At 44.0% G+C, this 22,099-nt stretch overlaps 1 protein-coding gene across 1 annotated transcript; it reads left to right on the top strand.

Moving 5' to 3' along the window:
- Positions 1-7,726: 7,726 nt before the first annotated feature.
- LOC310644824 (guanylate-binding protein 2-like) lies at positions 7,727-21,802 on the top strand (the record flags this gene model as incomplete). The annotated part of the gene is made up of 10 exons (XM_083370136.1): positions 7,727-7,898; positions 8,941-9,068; positions 10,428-10,537; positions 11,636-11,832; positions 13,019-13,261; positions 15,381-15,661; positions 16,613-16,825; positions 17,874-17,976; positions 19,570-19,763; positions 21,566-21,802. 10 exons carry the CDS (start codon positions 7,727-7,729, stop codon positions 21,800-21,802), a joined length of 1,878 nt encoding a protein of 625 aa, XP_083226262.1.
- Positions 21,803-22,099: the final 297 nt, after the last annotated feature.

The raw sequence follows: 22,099 nt of genomic DNA, 5'->3' as shown, positions 1-22,099 counted from the left end.
AGGCTAGAAACATACGTGTTTAGGCTACGTGTTTAGGCTAGAAACATACCTAGTTCCCCGAAGCAACGTGCAAAAACAACCAGGCCAGGGAGGAAAAAATATAAAGAACCAGACTTCACAACTCTTGCTACCGAACCAGGACTGTAACTACAGCAACTAACTTCTGGGAAATCGCCTGGATTTTTTCCCACGCGGAAAAAGGCGGGAAAGTGAGAGCAAAAGTGAAACCGGAAGATGTGCGCAATGAGCGCACGCATGCTTTTCTCCTAGATCAGGGGTAGGCAACCTCGGCTCTTTTATGACTCATGGACTTCAACTCCCAGAAATCCTGAGCCAGCGTAGCTGGCTCAGGAATTCTGGGAGTTGAAGTCCATGAGTCATAAAAGAGCCGAGGTTGCCTACCCCTGTCCTAGATGGAAGAGCGGAGATCGGCTCTCGCGTCGGCTGTTGAAGCGGGTGCCCAAAATAGGAAATCTGAGAAAGGAGTAAAAATAGGAAGGGGGCTGGAAGCGAAACGCTCCGGTCTGGGGACCTGCGGGAAGGGCTGGGCTTCTGAACCCCCCCCTCCTCAAAAGAGACCTCCCTTAAATGAAGAACGGTTGCACAATTGGGTGTATCGAGTCTAGTGAAAAGAAGGACTGGCCGGTTATTCATTCTCAGCCGAACCTACCTATGGAGCTGTCTATGCATTCTTGTCCCCCCCCCCCACAACTCCCCGGGATTAATATAATAACGAAGGGAAAGGCAACAAAGCAAGGGCTGCAAATGCAGAAAAAACAGACCTGGCAGGAGCAGAAGGGGAAACAAAAAAAGTTTTCCACTATTACCTGTCCCTATAGTCCCCTCCTGTTTTATCTTTTCCGGGATAAAGCTGTCAGCTAGATTGGTCAGGAACCTGTTCAATCTCCGACTTGATGCATCTCCCAGTTGACGTCAGGATGAAGTCCCCCCATCACTACTGTGGTGTGTTTCTTGCATACATTTGCTAACTGGTTAGCAAAAAGTTAACTCCCAGTTGACGTCAGGATGAAGTCCCCTCATCACTACTGTGGTGTGTTTCTTGCATACATTTGCTAACTGGTTAGCAAAAAGTTAACTCCCAGTTGACGTCAGGATGAAGTCCCCTCATCACTACTGTGGTGTGTTTCTTGCATACATTTGCTAACTGGTTAGCAAAAAGTTAACTCCCAGTTGACGTCAGGATGAAGTCCCCTCATCACTACTGTGGTGTGTTTCTTGCATACATTTGCTAACTGGTTAGCAAAAAGTTAACTCCCAGTTGACGTCAGGATGAAGTCCCCCCATCACTACTGTGGTGTGTTTCTTGCATACATTTGCTAACTGGTTAGCAAAAAGTTAACTCTTATTTTTTTCTGCTTTTCCCAGGCATATACAACACTAATGGGTACCAGTGGGCGGGGAGAACAAAAAGGGTAACGGTGCAAAGTGCAAGATATTTGCAACAGATCCGAACAAGGCTTGAGCTTGTTATGCCCGGAAGATCTTTTGCTAGCTAGAAGACAGATCAGAAACCGAACGTGGCCAGATAATCTCGCTCGCTACAAAGCTGCCGAGAGATTTGTGATTTCTGTCCATGCTCTGAATTGAACCTGGTTCCTTTCAGCTGAGCTGAGAAGCCTCCAAATTAGTGGGGCCACCAGGATCCAGCGATTCATTTCTTGGAAGGCTGCGGGCACGCGCGCGCGCGCGTGCGTATTTATGGACTTTGCAGGCATCACTCCAAGGATCGCAGCCAACCGCAGTTGGAGGCAAGTCTCGCCATATGATGCAACTTATAAGTTCCCTCCCTCCCTGGAGCATTTAAAAAAAAAACCACAAAAGTCTTTGAATGACTTAGATCAGGGGTCTTCAAACTTGGCCCTTTTATGACTTGTGGACTTCAACTCCCAGAATTCCTCAGCCAGCCATGCTGGCTGAGGAATTCTGGGAGTTGAAGTCCACAAGTCATAAAAGGGCCAAGTTTGAAGACCCCTGACTTAGATCAAATACCGGGGGCCACGCAACCCCTATATCAAATGCTCGCGTCGTCTATATCCACAAAAAGGGGTGGCACGCGCGGGTATGTAGAAGCCCGGAAACCTCCACGCGTGCAAAGCACGGTGCAAAAGATCAGACTCTCGGGGTCGCGAAGACGTCTCTATCCGATAGCCGTCCGGGGGGGGGGGGGGTCATCATCCTGGCAGGGACTCTGCGCCCTTCAGAGGTGCTTAACTCGCTTGCGGCGAAGTCAGCCGCTTTCCGGGAAGCGAAGAGCCCGGCCAGCTTTCTTTGCTTTCGCTTTCGCTTTCGGTTGTGGCTGCTGCAGCTCTATAAAACCCCCGAGGCGAGCGCAGGCGGGGAGAGAGAGAGAGAGAGAGAGAGAGAGAGAGAGTTCTTAAATGAATCACTTCTTAAATTAGTAGCATGTTTATTGTTTGAATTTGGCCTCCCCCCCCCCTGTTGACTTTGCTTGTCAGAAGGTCAACAAAAGGTGATCACATGACCCCAGGATACTGCAACCATCATAAATAGGAGGCGGTTGCCAAACGTCTGAACTTTGATCATGTGACCATTGGGAATGCTGCAACGGGTCGTTAGGTGTCAAAAATTGTCAGTGTCTCCTTTTTCAGTGCTGTTGTAACTTTCAGTGGTCACTAAATGAATTGTTGTAAGTCGAGGACTACCTCGAAGCTTTCTTCAAAGAGGGTTTTCAGCAGGAAACAAGCCAACTGAAAGAAGAGATCCAGCAGCTCAAAAAGAAAAGTGAAGCCCTGGAAGAATCAAGTTGGATCACCTCAGCTTTGGAAACTCTGGGAAAGGCACTCACTGACGCAATGCCCATAATTTTGGATAAAGCTGTTGCGGCACTTTCTAAATCGATCAAGCCTTTCTAATCAAAACAGATTTCAAGAAGTTCTCCTAGGAAGTGCCTCTTACTTCCTAGTTTCTCTCCCAGGAAGTGCTTCTACTTCCTAATTTCTCTCCCAGGAAGTGCCTCTACTTCCTAGTTTCTCTCCCAGGAAGTGCCTCTACTTCCTAGTTTCCCAGGAAGTGCCTCTACTTCCTAGAAATGACCTGGTTGCATTCTTGCTACACTTATTTTATACCCGTTCTGTAAATTTAAATTCATGCCATTCAAAAATCATTCTCAGACTTTAGGGACATTTCTTAAGAAGCTTGAGATTTGATTCCAAAGCTTCATCGGCTTCTTGAGATGCCACAAGTTAAGTTCAGGTTTTATGTTGAGCTCCTGTTTGTTTTAATCTTGATGTTTTAAATCAGGTCTGGAGGGGTTTGTTTATGACACGAAGCCCAAATTGAGCCAATCACTTAAATGCTAACAGACCGGCTCTTTCAACACCCACCCAATTTAGCTTCTACATCTGAATGCTCTTTGCCTAATTTATTTTACTTTCCCTGACAATATTGATCAACCTGGGCAACATTAAGACATCTGGACTTCCACTGCCAGAATTTCCTGGGCACTGATAACGGATTTTGAAATATTTTCTTTAATAACAGTTTTATTGTGTTCATTAACCAGAACTTCCAAACTCCTAGAGTTCTGAATTTTTTTTATTTTCACTGTTAACCTGTGCATTTAACCTTGTTCTTCTATTTTTAACTGTTCTCATCCCACTGAAGCATGGGATAACTCAGTATCCATGTTTTTGCATTGCAGCTGAGCCACATTAAGAAAGTACTTGCTTTAGCATAGGACACCAGTGAGATTAGCAAAAATGTTTAAAAAATACTTCAAATAACTGTTGGAAATGCAAACAAAAACCAGGTACTTATTATCATATCTGGTGGACATGCCCTAAAGCAAAAAAGATTTTGGGCTAAAATACATTTATGGTTGGAGAAAATGACTAAAAAACAAATAGAGTTTAAACCAGAATTATTTTTGTTAGGAATAATAGGAGCTAATTATGAGAAAGATTGCAGATATTTAATATTACACGTACTAACAGCAGCAAGAATTGTATTTGCCCAACATTGGAAAAATGAAAACTTACTAGTTGAAGAAGTACTAATTAAGAAAATTCTAGAGTGTGCAGAAATAGATAGATTGACTTTAAAGATAAAAGAGAAAGAAAACTTAAGTGTACTTTAGAACATGGGATAATTTCTATCAATGGCTAGAAAGACGAATTAGAAAGGAATGTGATATGTAATTTTGAACATATATTAGCAAGAAGGCTATTGAGTGATTATTTAATGTATTGTTTATGATAATTATTATCTGCTATTGTTTGTTCAATACATGAACCCAGACATTATGCTGTTAACTAAATATTGAGAATGTTATTTGGAAAAAACCCCAATCCTAACCCCAATCCCAACCCCAACCATGACCCCACCTTATTCCTAACCCTATAATAACTAATAAAATCTATACCCAAAAAAAGTTGCTTTAGAACTACAGTTCCAATATATATTTGAAAGACAGGTGGACATTTTTGACAACCCATCATAGTGTTTTCAACACCTGCTCAACCTCCTAGTCTGCTTCTAGGCAGAAAACCCAAAGGTCTGCCATCCGGATTGATGGGAACCACAACACCATGGAAGGATCTGGTTGAAATCAATATTCCCACGTGGGTCAAACCATGAATTGATCCATCAAATGCTGGATTAGTTTTTTCCTGGTGCGATAATAGCCAGTGCAACCTGTTTATTCTGTACAGGGCAAAGATTAAATCACATAAATTGAGAGAGCCCTAATTGGCATAGCTGTAAACGCTTTTGAAAAGCCAGGGATCGTGATCATTAGCAAGCAAGGGGCAACAAGCAATAAAGTATTAACGTATTGAGGGTGGCCCTCCCAGAACTGGGTTCAGTACTAAAATACTACAGTCTTTGCCCTGTACAGTATAAAGTCCGCGTAAGTTGCCTGCCTTAGTTTTAAAATTCTTGTTTTACATTTCAGAAACAAAAGTAGAACAAAAATAGCAGTTTCAAAAGCGATTCAGTCATTTCTCACAGCAAGGCACCCATTTTTTCCAAGGCTTCTGCATGGATTTTTTTAAAGACGTCTCTGCTTTTAAGAGTTGTTACTAAAGGAGTCTTAGTTACTAAAAGGGCTGGAAGAGCAAAACAAGATAATTAGGACAAAGTCCCAGACATTTGCAATAAATTCACACATCAGCTTGGGTTGGGTTGCCCAAGAATCATTTAGAATATAGATAAGAGATAGAACATGCCCAGATAAATGATCTAACCCCCCTCCCCAAGAGATTTATGTTTCCTGCTTGTACTCTGAAGCAAGCTAGTTCCTTTTAGTTGAGCTGGGAAACCTTCAGATTAAGGGGGTCACCAACATGTAGCAATTCATTTCTTGGAGGCTGGATGGAGCATACATTTATAATAAATATATTATTTGCTCTTTGTTTATGTATTAGTGGCTTGCTCTGTCAGTGATTGTGACAGTCTTGGTGGTGGCTCCACTCCTTTCTAGCACTGATGCGGTTACCTAGTTGGGTAATGAAACATCTGTAACAAACAACCAAGCTCAGAGAGCACCAGGGACCACACCAGTTGTAGGTTGTTGGTGCAAACCCCATGTAGCTCATGGCTTTCCACAACTCTACCAGTAACATGCTTAAACATATAAAGGTAAAGTAAAGGCTCCCCCGCACACGCGTGCTAGTTGTTTCCGACTCTAGGGGCCGGTGCTCATCTCCGTTTCAAAGCCGAAGAGCCAGCGCTTGTCCGAGGACGTCTCCATGGTCATGTGGCCGGCATGATCAGACGCCAAAGGTGCACGGAACGCTGTTACCTTCCCACTGTAGTGGTGCCTATTTTTCTACTTGCATTTTCACGTGCTTTCGAACTGCTAGGTTGGCAGAAGCTGGGACGAGTAACAGGCGCTCACTCTTAAACATATAATGAGATCCAATAACCCCAATTTCCCCCCCCCCCGACTTTCCAGCCTTTCCTCCAAGTTATGGGGTGACAAGTGGTAATTCCTTCCCAACTTTCAGAAATTGTCTAGTAGACCTTGGTGGTGCCGCACCCATCTTGTCTCCTTCCCTCCCTGCATTTTCAATTTGTGCACTTTTTAAAACTATTAACAGCTTAGGTACAATATTACATTTGTATTAGTTTTTTTTTGTAATTGCAGTGCTTAAAATATTTATCAGCAACATTGGGTTTCAATGTCTAATTTACTAATACATATTAAGTTCCTTTCCCTCTACCTCATTTATCTAACCAATTATAAAAAGTATTCCATGTTCTAAACTAAACTGAATCTTCTCTCTCTTTCATTATCAATGTCAGTCTAGCCATTTCTGCGGCACTCTTTAAGATTTTTTTAATTAACACTTCCTCCGCCGGTAATTCTTCATTTTTCCAACATTGAGCAAATGCAATTCTTGCTGCTGTTAATATATGTAAAACTAAATCAATTCAGTCTTTCTCATAATCACCTACAATTCTACCTCCTAAAAATAATTCCGGCTTAAACTCCATACATTTTTTTCCCCTCATTTTGGCTTAGGTACGATATTGTAGTAGGGGGATCTTCTTCAAACGTCTTGAGCAAGTCAACCGCGAGGAAGCAACCAACGCAAACTGCTAGCCACGACTCCACTCCGTTAAAAAAAAAAGTGACAATAAAGGGTTATCTAAATCTAAAATCTCCACCTAAGACGCTCGTGTCCGTTATATTCACACGTACGGGTGGCACCGGCGTTCGTACAACCCCCACCCCTCTCCAAACCCCCGACGCGTGCAAACCACGGTGAAAAGCTCAGGCTGGGGGTTCAGCCGATTCCCCCCTCCCTCTCTCTGCACCCCTCCCATCCCCAGCCAGGTTTTATTCCCCGTACTTGACACGGGGAAAGGTGTTCAGGATTTGCCCCGCCTGCCCGAGAGGTTGGCCGCTTCTTGATAAGCGAGGCGAGCGCGGGAGGAGCAAGGTCGCGGGGAGAGTTGCGAAGAGAGCCGGAGGATCCCCGACTGATCTCTTTTGCAAAGACGGGAAAAGGGGAGGGAGACCGGGAAAAGGGGGACACGCTTTTCCCCACCTTCCCGTCCGGGCTCCGGTCCTTCGCCGCAGCTGTAGAGACTTTCCGGACTTGAGGTTGGATGGGACCCCCCTTGCGGGCTGTAACCCAGCAGTTGGGAGGGATGGGGGGAGACCCGGGAAACAGAGACGCCCCCCGGGAATTGGGGTGGGGGGAGTGGAGGGCTGGTGGGAGGGTCCGTTGAGGGCCAGAGGGGTTTCTCCGGACAGGGGCGGGCGGGCGGGAGGGGTGGGGTGGGGCTCCCGGACAAGAAATGCTTCTGGGGAAGCTGCAGGGAAGGTGGTCCCGTTTGAGCCCCGGGGAGTTTGGGGGCCAGACAAGTCAGGGCGTGGGTCGGAGGCAGCGCGGGGTTCCGAGGTAGCTGCGGGGAAGGGGACTTGGGGACCTCTCACTCCCTTTTGGACCGGGTCTGTCCCCGGGGTCTGGCTTGGCCCAGGGTCTGGCTTGGCCCTGAAGACCCACTGCCCTTCAGCGGAGTGCCTTCTGGAGGTCTGGGGGAAGATGGCTTGAGAAGGGATCTGTTGGGGATTACAAAGCCCATCCGCTCACTGGCCTGGGATGGGCTTGATGTCACTTGGAAGTCATGGACTTGGGGAAGGGTCTTTGATGCTCCTCCTTTGGGAGCTGGCTGTGAAGAAAGTGGCTGCAGCTGCCCCCATCCTCTCTGCAGCTGCATCTCCCCCAAAGCCAGGATGGAGGCTCCCGTGTGCCTGGTTGAGAACAGGAAAAATCGCCTCCGGGTCTGTTCGGAGGCCCTTGACTTGCTGTCGGAAATCCGGAAGCCGGTGGTGGTGGTGGCCATCGTGGGACTCTACCGCACGGGCAAGTCCTACCTGATGAACAAGCTGGCTGGCAAAAGTTCAGGTGAGAAGGGCAGAGGTGAACCAGGACAATTTGGACAAGGGGTGGGAAAATGAGCACACACACCCCCAGCCCCCCAAATCTGGGGTTTTCTGCTCCGATGGACAGGTTGCACTTTCATTTTCCAAAATACCCTTTGTGAGTGATCCAGTGACAAGGGACCCTTAGAAATGATGTGATCTTCCAGTCATTTATCAACCTCTTTATGATAGTTAAGTTTGACTTAACTATAAGAAAGTGCCAGAAGGCAGGACAAGAAGCAATGGGTGGGAACTAACCAAGGAGAGAAGCAACCTGGAACTAAGGAGAAATTGCCTAATGGTGAGGACAGTTAAGCCGTGGGACAGTTTGCCTCCAGAAGTTGTGGGTGCTCCATCACTGGAGGCTTTTAAGAAGAGAGTGGATAGCCACTTGTCTGGAATGTCACAGAGTCTCGTGCAGGAGGTTGGACTAGAAGACCTCCAAGGTCCCTTCCTGCTGTTACTCTGTTATTATTAGATGATGTTGGCCTCGTAGGACAAAGCAGACAGGAAACCTGATCAAAGGAGCCAATTTTCTTTATTGTAAAGCTACCATGACAGACTCTGAAAGCTGAGTTCTCCACTCATCTCCTTTACTGCCAGAGAATCTGGGGAGGGTCTCTTCTGAGCCTCTTGCCCCCCCCACTGTCCATCAGAAGGCTGTGCTGTCTCTTATCTGATTGTTTTCTGGGAGGTGTCTCTTTGCCCTTCTCCCAAGGTCTTTCTCACCTCCCATTACAGCATGTTTAGATTGTTATTTTAATCACACTCTTCCTCTGGTGTGTTTTTAGCTTCTCAGAAATGTAGGCCCCTTATCTTTTGAGGATTCTTGTGCTTTTTCTTATATTGCAAAATGAAATATTTTTGAGGACCGTTTTCACACGGCAAACTACACCCTTGCATAACTTCCTGTTTCAAGGTGTAAAAGACAGGTGAACAGGTGTCTCTTATTATTAACCGTAGCTCACATGTTGCAGGTTGACCATTTTAGATCTAAACTGTATCCCATATTTTTCCTTTTGTAGGCTTCTCCTTAGGCTCCACAGTGCAAGCAAAAACTAAAGGAATCTGGATGTGGTGCATTCCCTATCCAGATAGGCCTAAGCAAACCCTTGTCCTTCTGGATACTGAGGGATTAGGTGATGTGGAAAAGGTGATTTTTATATTTTTATATTTCTTTGCATAAAAGAATTCAATGACTTCTGTTTTTCTCTTTGCTGATTTTCATATTATTTGTCTGGCATTCCCGTCCATAAGATGATTTTGCAGTTTCTCAACTGTACTTGCTATCAGTGCCTGATCATCTGCAAAGAGAAGTTTGTTCATATTATTTCCATTCTTGGGTTTGGCTGTGCTTATCCTGTCAATGTAGGTGATAAACAATAGTGGGGATAGTTTTACTATAAAGGGTTCAGATGTTCGTTGGTTTGTTCTGACTGGACCTCCGTAGTCACTGTATAAGCTTCTGCATACTCTAATAAGATGTTTTTTTGAATAGAATAGAATAGAATAGAATAGAATAGAATAGAATAGAATAGAATAGAATAGAATAGAATAGAATAGAATAGAATAGAATAATATATGACTGGACTACACTAGATTAGAGAGTGGAGTGGAGTGGAGTGGAGTGGAGTAGAGTAGAGTAGAGTAATGGAATGGAAGACCAGATAGACTAAACTAGACTAGAAATAGAAATAGAAATAGAAATAGAGCTGAAAGGGACTTAGGAGATCTTCTAGTCCAGCCCCCTGCTCAAACAGGAGAACCTATCCCTATGTTTACTTACTCCATATTGAATCAATGTTTGCCATAACAATTTCCTATCAACTCTTATCAAATGCTTTCTCTTGGTCTACAAATGTGAGAAGGGGATTTTTATTGTATTCCATATTCTTTTTCTATGGGTTGTTTAAGCACAAAAATTGTATCTGTGCAGCTTCTAGTTCTTCTAAAATGCATCTCCTCTTCTGCTAGTTCTGGTTCTAGAACTGGTCTTGATCTTGTTTCTATTATCTTACCGTACATTTTCCCTACATGGCTCAAGAGTCAGAGGCCTCGATCCATTTACAATAGCGCTGGAAAAAGTGTCTTATATCTGATATCTTATATCCTCACACTTATGACCATCACAGCATCACCATGGTCATGTGATCATAATTTAGGTCCTTGGCAACTGGCATGTATTTACAACAGCTGTAGGTTCCCTGAGTCATTTACAGCCTTCCTAGCCAGCTTCTGACGAGCTAAGTAAGTGGGGAAAGCTGTTTACTTTGCTTTTACGTCTCCCTTCCCAACTGTTATTTGAAACTCCTACAATGCATGGCCTCAAATTTTCCTAAACTACAACTCCCAGCACCCTGCGACTGTCCGAATAGATGAATGACTTGGTGAATAAATTCTGGAGTGGTGAATGAATGGTACAGTATGCTTATTAGAAATTACTTTGTAATAGGCATAGATAAACTCAGCAGAAGTGAGAAACAGAACATAACCTATTCTTGTCCCTCTCTAGGGCAGCTCTCAAAACGATGCCTGGATCTTCGCTTTGGCCGTGTTGTTAAGCAGCACCCTGGTCTACAACAGTGTGGGGACCATTGATCAGAATGCTCTGGACAAGCTTCAGTATCCTTCTCAAGAATAGCTCCCTTGTGCTATTGCAGAAGTGGGGAAACTACAGCCACTTTATGACTTGTGGACTTCAACTCCCAGAATTCCTGAGCCATCATGGCTGGCTCAGGAATTCTAGGAGTTGAAGTCCACGAGTCATAAAAGGGCCATAGTTCCTCACCCCTGTTCTATGCAGTTAGAGTTCAAGTGAGGTAGACTTCAGGAAAATCCTTGTCTATGTCCTTGGTGGAGCAGTGGGCTAATGCCTCCTTAAGTAACACCAGCTGCCTGCAATTAGTGCAGGTTCGCGTCCCACCAGGCTCAAAGTTGACTCAGCCTTCCATCCAACCGAGGTAGGTAAAATGAGGACCCAGATTGTTGGGGGCAATAAGCTGACTTTGTAATAATGCCACTTGGGGGGTGTATGAAAGCCCTAATAAGCAGGCATATACATAGAATGAAGGCTACTGCTAAGCTTGTAAGCCGCCCTGAGTCTTCGGAGAAGGGCGGGATATAAATGGAATTAAAATAAATAAAATAAAAAAATAAAAATTTCCAAACTTGCCCACTGCATTTCCCCAGCGTGCTAAACTTAGATTGACGATTGACTGCTTTACATGTTGGGGTATTGAGGAGGCATAGAAAATGGGTTGAGGCAATGAATAGGTGAAGTCTGTTATTGGAACCACATTGCTTTTCAACAGGGATAATTTTCTTTTGCTTTATTACAGTTTTATTAACAGCTTTAAGAAAGAAGGTAAAAGATTAAGGGGTATTAATACAGAGTAAGAAAAGGGGGGATAAAGAGAAAAAAGAGGAAAGGCAAAAAAAGAAGCGAGAGAAAAAAAGGAAGTCATTTTTTGTGTGTGCTTTAAATAACCATAATTGGCTCAGGAATTCTGAGAGTTGAGATCCACAAGTCATAAAAGGGCCATAATTCCCCATTCCCGTTCCGTGCAATCAGATTTGGAGTGTGGTAGACCTCAGCACCATCCTTGACTACGTCATTTCCAAACTCATTGCCTACATCATATCCAAACTTAGCTGTTTCCCCACATGCTAAGCGTATTCACTGCGCATGTACATTTCTCGATTCCTAAACTGGGCCAACAGTTTTGTGACGGAGTTGTCAGAATATATCAAGGCCAAGGCTTCCTCCAGTCCCGGAGATGCAGACGACTCTTCTGAATTTGTCGGCTTCTTCCCAACGTTTGTCTGGACTGTGCGAGACTTCGCACTGCAGCTGGAACGGGATGGGCAATCCATCACGGAGGACGAATATCTCGAACACGCTCTGGAATTAAAAAAAGGTAACTGACGACAATTCCAACGTGAAAATCCGTGTGACCACTTGAATAAGGAATAGAAGCATCAGGCCTAAATTTTCCTTCTTTAGGGAGGTCCCAGAATAGACCTCAAGTGGTAAAAAGTATCACCCAAGCCAGTTTGATCTAGAGATGAAGACACCACACTAGAAACCAGGAAATTGTAGGCTCTACTAATTTGGGCAAGAAAGTCATCTGGGTGACAGAGCATTGTAAAATAAGGGTCAGCAGATATGGTATAATAAAAAAGTAATTGAACTTTGAAACAGGCTAAATCGACAGCAAAAATAGCCAGTAGGAAGCTGTTTTTCTCAGGAAGCCCATTTCAGTCACAGTACTCGGGGCGCTGGAACAAAAGCTGAGTTGTCTTCCTCAGTTGTTCCCTAACCAAATTACTTGTTGTACACTAAGCAATGGTGTTGTTTCTTCAAATGCTCCTTTTTCTCGATTAATTTAAATCAGGGTTGCAATTGCCTGGAATTTGGGATTCAATTTGCATATACTTCGGTGGCTGAGCCTACAGCAGACATGTCAAACACAAGGCCCGGGGGCCAGATCCGGCCCGCGAAGTGGTTTCATCCGGCCCGCGAAGCCATCCTGGAAACAGTGAGGGAACGGCCCCCGCTGCCGTGGCCCTGACTCAGAGATCCTCCTTCTGCCAGAGACCCTCAGATCTGTCCCACTCCTGCCCAGGCCCCCATAGGCACCCTTGATGAGAACCGATGTAGAGCTGGCCACGCCCACCCAGTAGGCCATATGCACTCTAGCCACGCCCACCCACTAGGCCACGCCCACCTGGCCATACCCACCCGGCCCCTTGAGGGCAACTGCAATGCTGATGTGGCCCTCAATGAAATTGAGTTTGACACCCCTGGCCTACAGGTTAAAAGACTACGTCACCCTTAATTTGTACATTTCCACAAAATCCTTCTGGGTAAATCCCAGTGCAGGCTATCCAAAACCATTGACTTGGTAACAAGAAAAACTCACATTACAGATTTGTGGCCTCTATAAGAGAGAAAAGGTGGATGAAGTAAGAGGAGAAATCTGTACTCGGTAAGGATAACAGTGAAATGGCACTAAATAATAGAGATGGGAGTTTTCCTCCCTGAAACGCCCACGGGCAGATGCAATTCAGATTTACCTGCAAGGTGGACATGTTGCTTTCTAGGTGACAGTCAGGAGAAGCAGATATTCAACCTGCCACGGACATGCATCCGACTATTTTTCCCCACCTGGAAATGCTTCGTCTTTGATAGCCCTACTAAAAGTAGGAACTTGCGCTATCTGGAAAAGATGGTGGATAATCAGCTGGAGCCTGAATTTGTGGAACAAACAAAGAAATTTTGCCATTATATTTATGAGGCATCCCAAGAAAAGACTCTTCCAGGCGGACATGTTGTCACTGGCAACTGTGAGTCCTTCTAGCTTGATGATTATGATGATGATGATGATGTTTGGTTGTATACAGGTAGTCCTTGATTTACAGCAGTTCATTTAGTGACTGTTTGAAGCTACAGTAATACTGAAAAAGGTGATTTGTAACCATTTTTCACATGTCCAAAAGGGACTTTTGACCATTTTTCGCATTTAACGACCGTTGCAGAATCCCCATAAGGTAAAGGTAAAGGTTCCCCTGCACATGCGTGCTAGTCGTTTCCAACTCTAGGGGCCGATGCTCATCTCCGTTTCAAAGCTGAAGAGCCAGTGCTTGTCCGAGGACGTCTCCGTGGTCATGTGGCCGGCATGACTAGACGCCAAAGGCGCACGGAACGCTGTTACCTTCCCACCGTAGTGGTCCCTATTTTTCTACTTGCATTTTGACGTGCTTTCGAACTGCTAGGTTGGCAGACGCTGGGACGAGTAACAGGCGCTCACTCTGTTACGCGGCACTTGGGATTCGACCCGCCAAACTGCCGACCTTCTGATCGACAAGCTCAGCGTCCTAACCCACTGAGCCACCGTGTCCCTTAGAATCCCCATAGGTGATTAAAATTCAGATGCTTGGCAACTGGCTCATATTTATGACGGTCGCAGTGTCCCGGGGTCATGTAATCCCCTTTTGCAACCTTTGGTCAACCAAAGTCAGTGGGGAAGCCAGATTCACTTCACAACCGTGTTACTAACTTAAAAAATTGCAGTGAGTCACTTAACAAGTGTAGCAAGAAAGGTTGTAAAAAATACATTTAAGAAATGTCTCACTTAGCAACAAAAAAACGGGGCTCAATTGTGGTCGTAAATTGAGGAATAACTATACTCACCCAGATGTTTATATCGGATTTGGCTCCAACCGAGTTCTTCTCAAGGACCTGAGATAGGCAGATGTGGTTGTTTGATGACGTTGAAGGTAACGTCACAGGATGTCAACTAGTCTGAGTACAGCTGCCTTTTGCAACTGACTGATGGAGATTTTGTCATTGCTGATGGTGTTCAAGTGGTGCTCCAGTTATTTCGGATTTGCCCCCCAGGTGCCTATTACTATTAGTTCCATCTTTGTTTTCTTTTGCCACAGCCTTTCTATTTTGGTAGGGACGCAGTGGCTCAGTGGGTTAGGACGCTGAGCCTGTCGATCAGAAGGTCGGCAGTTCGGCGGGTCGAATCCCAAGTGCCACGTAGCAGAGTGAGCGCCTGTTACTCGTCCCAGCTTCTGCCAACCTAGCAGTTCGAAAGCACGTAAAAATGCAAGTAGAAAAATAGGGACCACGACGGTGGGAAGGTAACAGCGTTCCGTGTGCTTTTGGCGTCTAGTCATGCTGGCCACATGACCACGGAGACATCCTCGGACAAGCGCTGGCTCTTCGGCTTTGAAACGGAGATGAGCACCGGCCCCTAGAGTCGGGAAACGTGCAGGGGAACCTTTACCTTTTAACCTTCTATTTCTATTTGCAGGTCTTTGTATTTAGTTATCTTCTCGAGTTCTTTCTCTTCTGTTCTGCTGTCTCCAGGTACTGCCACATCCACTATTCAGACTTTTTTTATCTTTCTTTTCAACAATTGTTAAGTCTGGGGTGTCATTATGATAAGCCAGGGAGAGCTGGAAGATTTGCATGCATTATGCCTCATTCTGTTGAATGAATTCTCCTCCAGAAAGCCATGCAGGCTGGACCATCTATCCCAACTGGCAAGCATGATGCTTTTTCAACTGGACTTTGTTTGTTTTCTCTGAAGACGTTTTGCGTCTCATCTAAGAAGCTTCTTCAGTTCTGATTGGATGGTGGAGAATGGAAGGATTGAGATTCCCTGCGGTCATCTGGTCATTAGCACTCTTTCTGAGAGTCCTTGAGTCAGAACTGAAGAAGCTTCTTGGATGAGAGGTGAAACATCGTCAAGGAAAAACCAAGAGAGTCCAGTTGCCTTTTGAAAAAGCACCTTTGGGACAACCATGACCTGGGTGAGTGAGAATCAACGTAGACTATTGGCAAGCATGTTATGGCACAATGCCTTAAATTCTTGAGTCTGCACCACAATGAGCAACGATAGCTGAATATGTCTGGCTGATGGTTCAACGATCTGTATTATTTTTCTCCGTGCAGTATTAGCAAAGTTGGTTGAGACCTATGTGGATACTATCTCTAGCGGGAATATTCCCTGCCTGGAGAACACAGTCTCGGCCTTGGCTGAGATTGAGAACAGGGCAGCCCTACAGGAAGCTGTTGCTCGCTATGAGCAACTGATGGACCAAAGCTTACAGCTACCCACTGATAGTCTCCAGGAACTTCTGGACAAACACAAAACATGTGAGGAACAGGCTCTCCAGATGTTCATGGCTCGTGCTTTCAAGGATGACACACGTCAGTACCAGGTTGAACTCATGGTAGGTAATCTTGTATGACACTAACCTTTATAGACAATATTGAAAACTCATGGGTCCTGTGTTCTGGAACCTTAATCTCCAGTATTTTCTCTAGTTATAAGACTACAGAAAATATGGAATTGACAGAGATGGCCAAACAGTTTTCATTAAAGAGAAGAACTCTTCTCGTTTTGTTTGTGTCCGGAAAATGCTCTTGACCTTTTTGCTCAAAGTTGAAAAAAATAATAATAAAAAAGTTTCTTTCTGCATTTTTATCTTATAATAAAGTTAAAAAAATATTTTAGAAAATAATACAAAAGATAGTATTCTTGTTCTAGCCTCACACAAGTGCTGTAGATGATCCTAGTCAAGATATTGGTGGATGGCTATATCGCCAGATGTGCCTGATTGCCGGGAAGGACAAATGATGGATGTGGGAAGGAACATCCAGGAGAACTGACAGGATGATGAGGGATGTCATCATCGGCTCTTTTGGAAAATTCTGGTCCTGTTCTAAGAATTAAGGATCCTCTACTTCAGTGTTTCTCAACCTTGATGGCTTTAGGTTGTGTGGACCTCAGCTCTCAGAATTCCACAGCCACCAATACCGGTTGAGGAATTCTGGGAGTTGAAGTCCATACATCTTAAAGCCCTGTTGCCCTGAAGAGAGACACTGCTCTAGTTAAATTAAAGCAGGGGTCTTCAAACTTGGCCCTTTTATGACTTGTGGACTTCAACTCCCAGAATTCCTCAGCCAGCATGCCTGGCTGAGGAATTCTGGGAGTTAAAGTCCACAAGTCATAAAAAGGACCAAGTTCGAAGACCCCTGAATTAAACGAAGAGCATCTACCATTTCAAAGTGGGATGAAAGTCTGTTTAATCATGGGAGACCACCAGCATGTATACAATGTACAAACGTGGATTTGTTTGTCAAATCTCAGTTCTTGCTTTGTTATCTTTTGTTCCTACCAGAAAACCATGGAGAGCAAGAAGGAAGATTACTGCAAGAAAAATAAAGAGAAATCCTCCGAAATCTGTTCAGCTTTATTAACCTCACTATCTGAGGGCCTGGAGCAGAATATCAAGAACGGAAGCTACTTCCGAGCTGGTGGCCACCAGGAATATCTTAATGACCTCCAGAAAGTGGAGAAACAATTCTATGATACACCTAAAAAAGGAATCATGGTACAAAATGATGAGGTTTGCTAAATTAATACTCACAAAGGATGATGTAATTCTGTTAGGCCAGACTCTGTAACGTTGGATAAAGCTGTTGGGAAAATGAAGCATGTCATATATAGGTTGGCCTAATGGCTCCGTGGTTAAACATGGTGAGAGTTTGAGACCTGAGCACGGCACAACGGGTAAGCTCCCGTTCCTTGCTCCAGCTCCTGCAAACCTAGCAGTTCAAAAGTAGGCAAATGCAAGTAGTTTACTTATTTTTATTTTATTTTATTTTTATTTTATTTTATTTTTTTATTTTATTAGATTTATATACCGCCCTTTCCCGAAGGACTCAGGGCGGTTTACAGGGCATTTTAAAATCACATCAATACAAAATACAAAAGTTAAAAAAACAATTAAAAAGATTAAATTATCCCTGCAAATAGAACAGTTAAAATTCTCAGCCTGGGCCAGAGAGCTCAAAGAGCCAAGTCTTCAGGTCCCGGCGGAATGAACGCAGGTCAGGGGCAGTCCTGAGCTCCACGGGCAGCTGGTTCCAGAGGGCAGGCGCACCCACAGAGAAGGCCCTCTCCCTGGGTGTTATCCGCCGACAAAAGTTAAACAGGTACCACTTCGGTGGGAAGGTAACAGCATTCCGTGTGCCTCAGCTATAGCCATGCTGGCCATATGACCATGGAAATTACAATGCTGGCTCCCTCGGTTAAGAAATGGAGATGAGTACTGCCCCCTAGAGTCAGGCACAACTCTGTTATTATTATTTCCGATCGTGATAACAGATGTCTGGAGGGAAGAAATGGATTTCCTTTTTTGGTGACATTCCCATCATTGGCATCAAGACTGTGCTTTTGCATTTAAGATGTCCTTTTGATTAGCTACGGGAAGCCAATTTCCCCCCAATCCAGCATGAGATTTCACTTCTTGTCACCCATTTGATAGCAGTGCCATCCTCCAGGAAGATCTTTCAGTGGCTAGCTTTGACAAAGCTTCCTTCTCATCGCTGTGGCATCTCTGCATCACTCCAGATGACTCTTTCTTTTCCTTCAACCAGGCATGGAGGAAGCTGAACGAATTCCACCGGGGCAAGGAAGGCATCACCAAAGCCATCCTTCAAAATGACATAGCCCTTCAACTGAGCGAGAAGGAAACAGCAGGTAAAGGTGTGAACAAGCTGTCGGATGTTGGTTCTGCTTTGAAGGCGGGAACCGACTTGCTTATCCTTAAACTCATTGGGAAAATGCTTTCCTCTCCCCTATTAGTAAGCACTTGGTAATGAAAGATGGTTTTCTGCAGCATTATCCAATATTTGTAACTGCATTCATTTATATCCCAATAAATGAACTGCAAAATGCTGAGCCGGAGGGCCCAGGACTTCAGGAAGGAGCTGATCCAAGATGTTTTTTTTTTAGAAAAAAGGATTCTAGGGGAAATAATTGTCTTTCCTAAAATGTTCGTCTAATTTTTTTAATGCTTCTTTGGGCAATATTCTTGCAATTTCCCCACGGCAGCCTATAGCCTTCTCCTGTTCCAAACACCCTCGTTACGGTGAGGCTGGAAATGTGTACACCTGGTCCTCGACTTACAAGAGTTCATTCAGTGACCATTCAAAGTTACAACGGCACCGAAAAAAGTGACTTACGACCATTTTTCACACTGATAATTATTGCAGCATCTCCATGGTGACATGAATTCAGATGCTTGGCAGCTGATTCATATTTATGACGGTTGCAGTGTCCCAGCATCACGGGATCCCCTTTTGCGACCTTCTGGCAAGCAAAATCAGTGGGGAAGCCAGATTTGCTTAAGGACCGTGTTGCTAACTGAACAGTTGCAGTGATTCACTTAACGACTGTGGCAAGAAAGGTTGCAAAACGGGAGGGAAGCTCACTTAACAAATGTCTCACTTAGCAACAGAAATTTTGGGCTTAATTGTGTGGTTGTTAAGTCGAGGACGACCCGAGTTGCACTTTATGGCTCTGATCATAATTAAGGAAGGGCTGCCTGTGGGCCAAATCTACTTATTTATTGCAATACAGTAGTGGCCAAAATTGTGGAAACCTTTTGGGAAAAGTATATTTTTGAGGTTTGATGGCTAATAACACCACTTTTTTGGGGGGTGGGTGGGAGTAGTACCATAAAATTATATATCAATGGAAAGATAACTTAATCAAGAATGTAATGCAACAAAGTTTGTTCAATTATCTGCACTGTACTCTATGAAACGTTATAGCCAAATAACCAGGATAAGGAAGAACAACTTGCTTAGGTTGATATCAGCTTTCCTTCATCTGAATGTAGCCAATGAACATGAGCGTTTAGGGAGCCAATCAGGCGTCATCTTGTTTTGGCAATGAGCCAACCAGATCACGGTAGGATTCAGTGATTGATGTCACGTATCAAAGCTGAGGGCATTTGTCGGTGTGTTATGTGATCAGTATGAAGTTGGTCGGGGGGTTTTGTATTCTTTCATTTAGTGAGCTTGCAAAACATAATAAAATTAAAGTAACGATGCAAAGAGTTGACGGGTCGCCCAGAAAGCGACGTAAAATAGTATTATTAAGTGAGCAAGGCTACAGTTATAAAGAAATTAGAAGAAAAATGGGTGGAAACTTAACCAAAGGTGGCATTTCTACTTGTACACGTTTCCCAAAAGGTTTCCAGAATTTTGGCCACTACTGTATTTGCCGACTTGCACATCACCTGCAGTTGTTTATGTCTCTCCCCTCCTCCCCTCCCCCCCGGTTTAGATGAACAGATGAAGAACAAAGCCAAAGAACTAGAGAAGAAGGTTCAGAAGCAGGAAAAAGAAATGTCAAAACAGAAGTCGGAGGACCACAGACAGAGTCAGGAAATGAACGTTCATATGCTGAAGAAGAAGAGGATGGAAGAAAAGAAGAAGAGGCTGGAAGAGTATGAGAAGATGATCGAAAGCAAACTCAGGGTAACACGATAATCTCAGCAAGGGCTTGCTGTAGTTGGGCGGTAGGGTGTCAACAAACATGCAGACTTCCAAAACTGAAAATCAATGGATTTAGGACAAGCGTACTGCAAGTTTCTCTTTCACGAAGGAAGGTGAATATACGTGTTCCAGGAAAATGCTGCAGGATCCAATCTGGGCTGGTCATTAAGCAAATCATCCCGTCAATCAATTTTGCAGCTAATAAGATTGTTGGACAAGCAGGTACAAAAACAGCCAGGGCAGTGATTGAAACCTAGGAAACAAGCCTCTCGTCAATCAATTGGAATACTGATTTTTCCAGCAGCTTATCAAGTATTTAGAGGGCTGGGCAGCACAAGCAAATGATGACCGCTGACTTAAAAGCCAGTCATCAACATACCCCAGTCAACATCTAAAAAGCCACATACAACAGGCGCCATAAAAATACACACAACAGCACACACTCTGCCGGAGAGAAGTTTTCCTAAAGATGGGCTCCAGCATAAGTCAGCAAGCTCAGAAAGACAATACCGCTGGTCCCAGTGATGGACACAGATTGGATCCTGAAGTAACTCTTTCTTTATTTTGTCACAGTCCTTAAGCGAGACAACCCATGACTATACTGCCACTGCACTGATGTATGATGTCAGCTCTGGCAGTGATCTGTTAGGAGTAACAGAAGAGGAAATGAAAAGAGGATTATTTTCCCCCTCCTTAAAGTGCAAAGAATCTTTCGTGATTTGGGGAATGAAGATTTCTGACACACAGATGGCTTTGAATTCCCATTTTCTATGCAACTTTATATGCTAACTGGTCCAGAAGCTACGTGAATTGTTCACTGCAGGACACACCTCACCCTGGCCGAGAGAGTAACTGAGCTGAACTATAGGGACTAATGGGATGGAGTCAGTGGTGGGATTCAGATATGTGAACAACCGGCTCTCTGTGTGAATGCCTCTTCCAGAACATTAATAATAATAATAATAATAATAATAATAATAATAATAATAATAATAATAATAATAATAATAATAATAAAGTTGGAAGGGACCTTGGAGGTCATCTAGTCCAACCCCCTGCTCAGGCAGGAAACCCTATACCATTTCAGACAAATGGCTGTCCAGTCTCTACTTAAAAACTTCCAGTGTTGGAGCATTCAGAGCTTCTGAGGCAGGTTGTTCCATTGATTAATTGTTCTAACAGTCAGGAAGTTTCTCCTTAGTTCCAGGTTGCTTCTCTCCTTGACTAGTTTCTATCCGTTGCTTCTTGTCCTGCCTTCTGGTGCTTTGGAGAATAGCTTGACTCCCTCTTCTTTGGGGCAGCCCCTGAGATATTGGAAGGCTGCTATCATGTCCCCCCTCACCCTTCTCTTCATTAAACTAGACATACCCAATTCCAGCAACCGTTATTTATATGTTTTAGCCTCCAGTCCCCTGATCATCCTTGTTGCTCTTCTCTGTACTATTTCTAGAGTCTCAACATCTTTTTTACATCGTGGTGACCAAAACTGGATGCCGTATTCCAAGTGTGGCCTTACCAAGGCCTTATAAAGTGGTATTAACACTTCACGTGATCTTGATTCTATCCCTCTGTTAAAGTGGTGTGAACTGGCTGAATCCCACCACTATAGTCCATGTGAGGTTATTTCCTGCTTTTCTCCTTTACACAATTATAGTTTGACAGGAATTGACCAAGTCGATCTTGAATCTTCTTTCTTTTTTGGGTACATTCTTGGACACGGTCTGTGTCAATAATCAGGTCTTTTGCTTTCGGTTTCATAACACTGACATTTGCTGTCTCCGCAGGAGCAAAAGGCTTTATTGGAAGAGGGATTTGAGAAGGAAGCGAGCCAGCTGAACGAGGATATCGAGGAGCTCAGAAAGAAAAAAGAAGAGGTGGAAAACCCAAGCTGGATCTCCTCAGCTTTGGAAAACCTGAGAAGTGCCATCCGTGAAAAATTTTCAAAAATTCACGATGCGATTGTTGAACCGGTTGTAGACCGGTTCAAAACTCTAATGCATAATAGAACTTCAAAGGACTGATCAAGTTGCTTTTACATCCTGAAAATGACCTGGCTGCATTTCTTACTAGAGTTGGTTTAGATACGTTCAGTCAATTTAAATTCATAGTGTGCAAAATCATTCTCAGACTTTTAAGGACACATCTTTAAGATATTTATAATAATAATAATATTTGAGCTTTAGCATTTCAAGAGGCTTCATTGGGTGTCACAAGCTGAGTTCAGGCTTTATGTTAAAACTCCCACTTGTTTGTTTGTTTTCATCCTGATGTATTAAATCATATTTTGGGGTGGGTGGGTGTTATATTTGACATCAAGG

Source organism: Vipera ursinii (assembly GCF_947247035.1).
Source record: "Vipera ursinii genome assembly, chromosome: 9".
Lineage (NCBI taxonomy): Eukaryota > Metazoa > Chordata > Lepidosauria > Squamata > Viperidae > Vipera > Vipera ursinii.
This window is presented reverse-complemented; position numbering and strand designations above follow the sequence as displayed.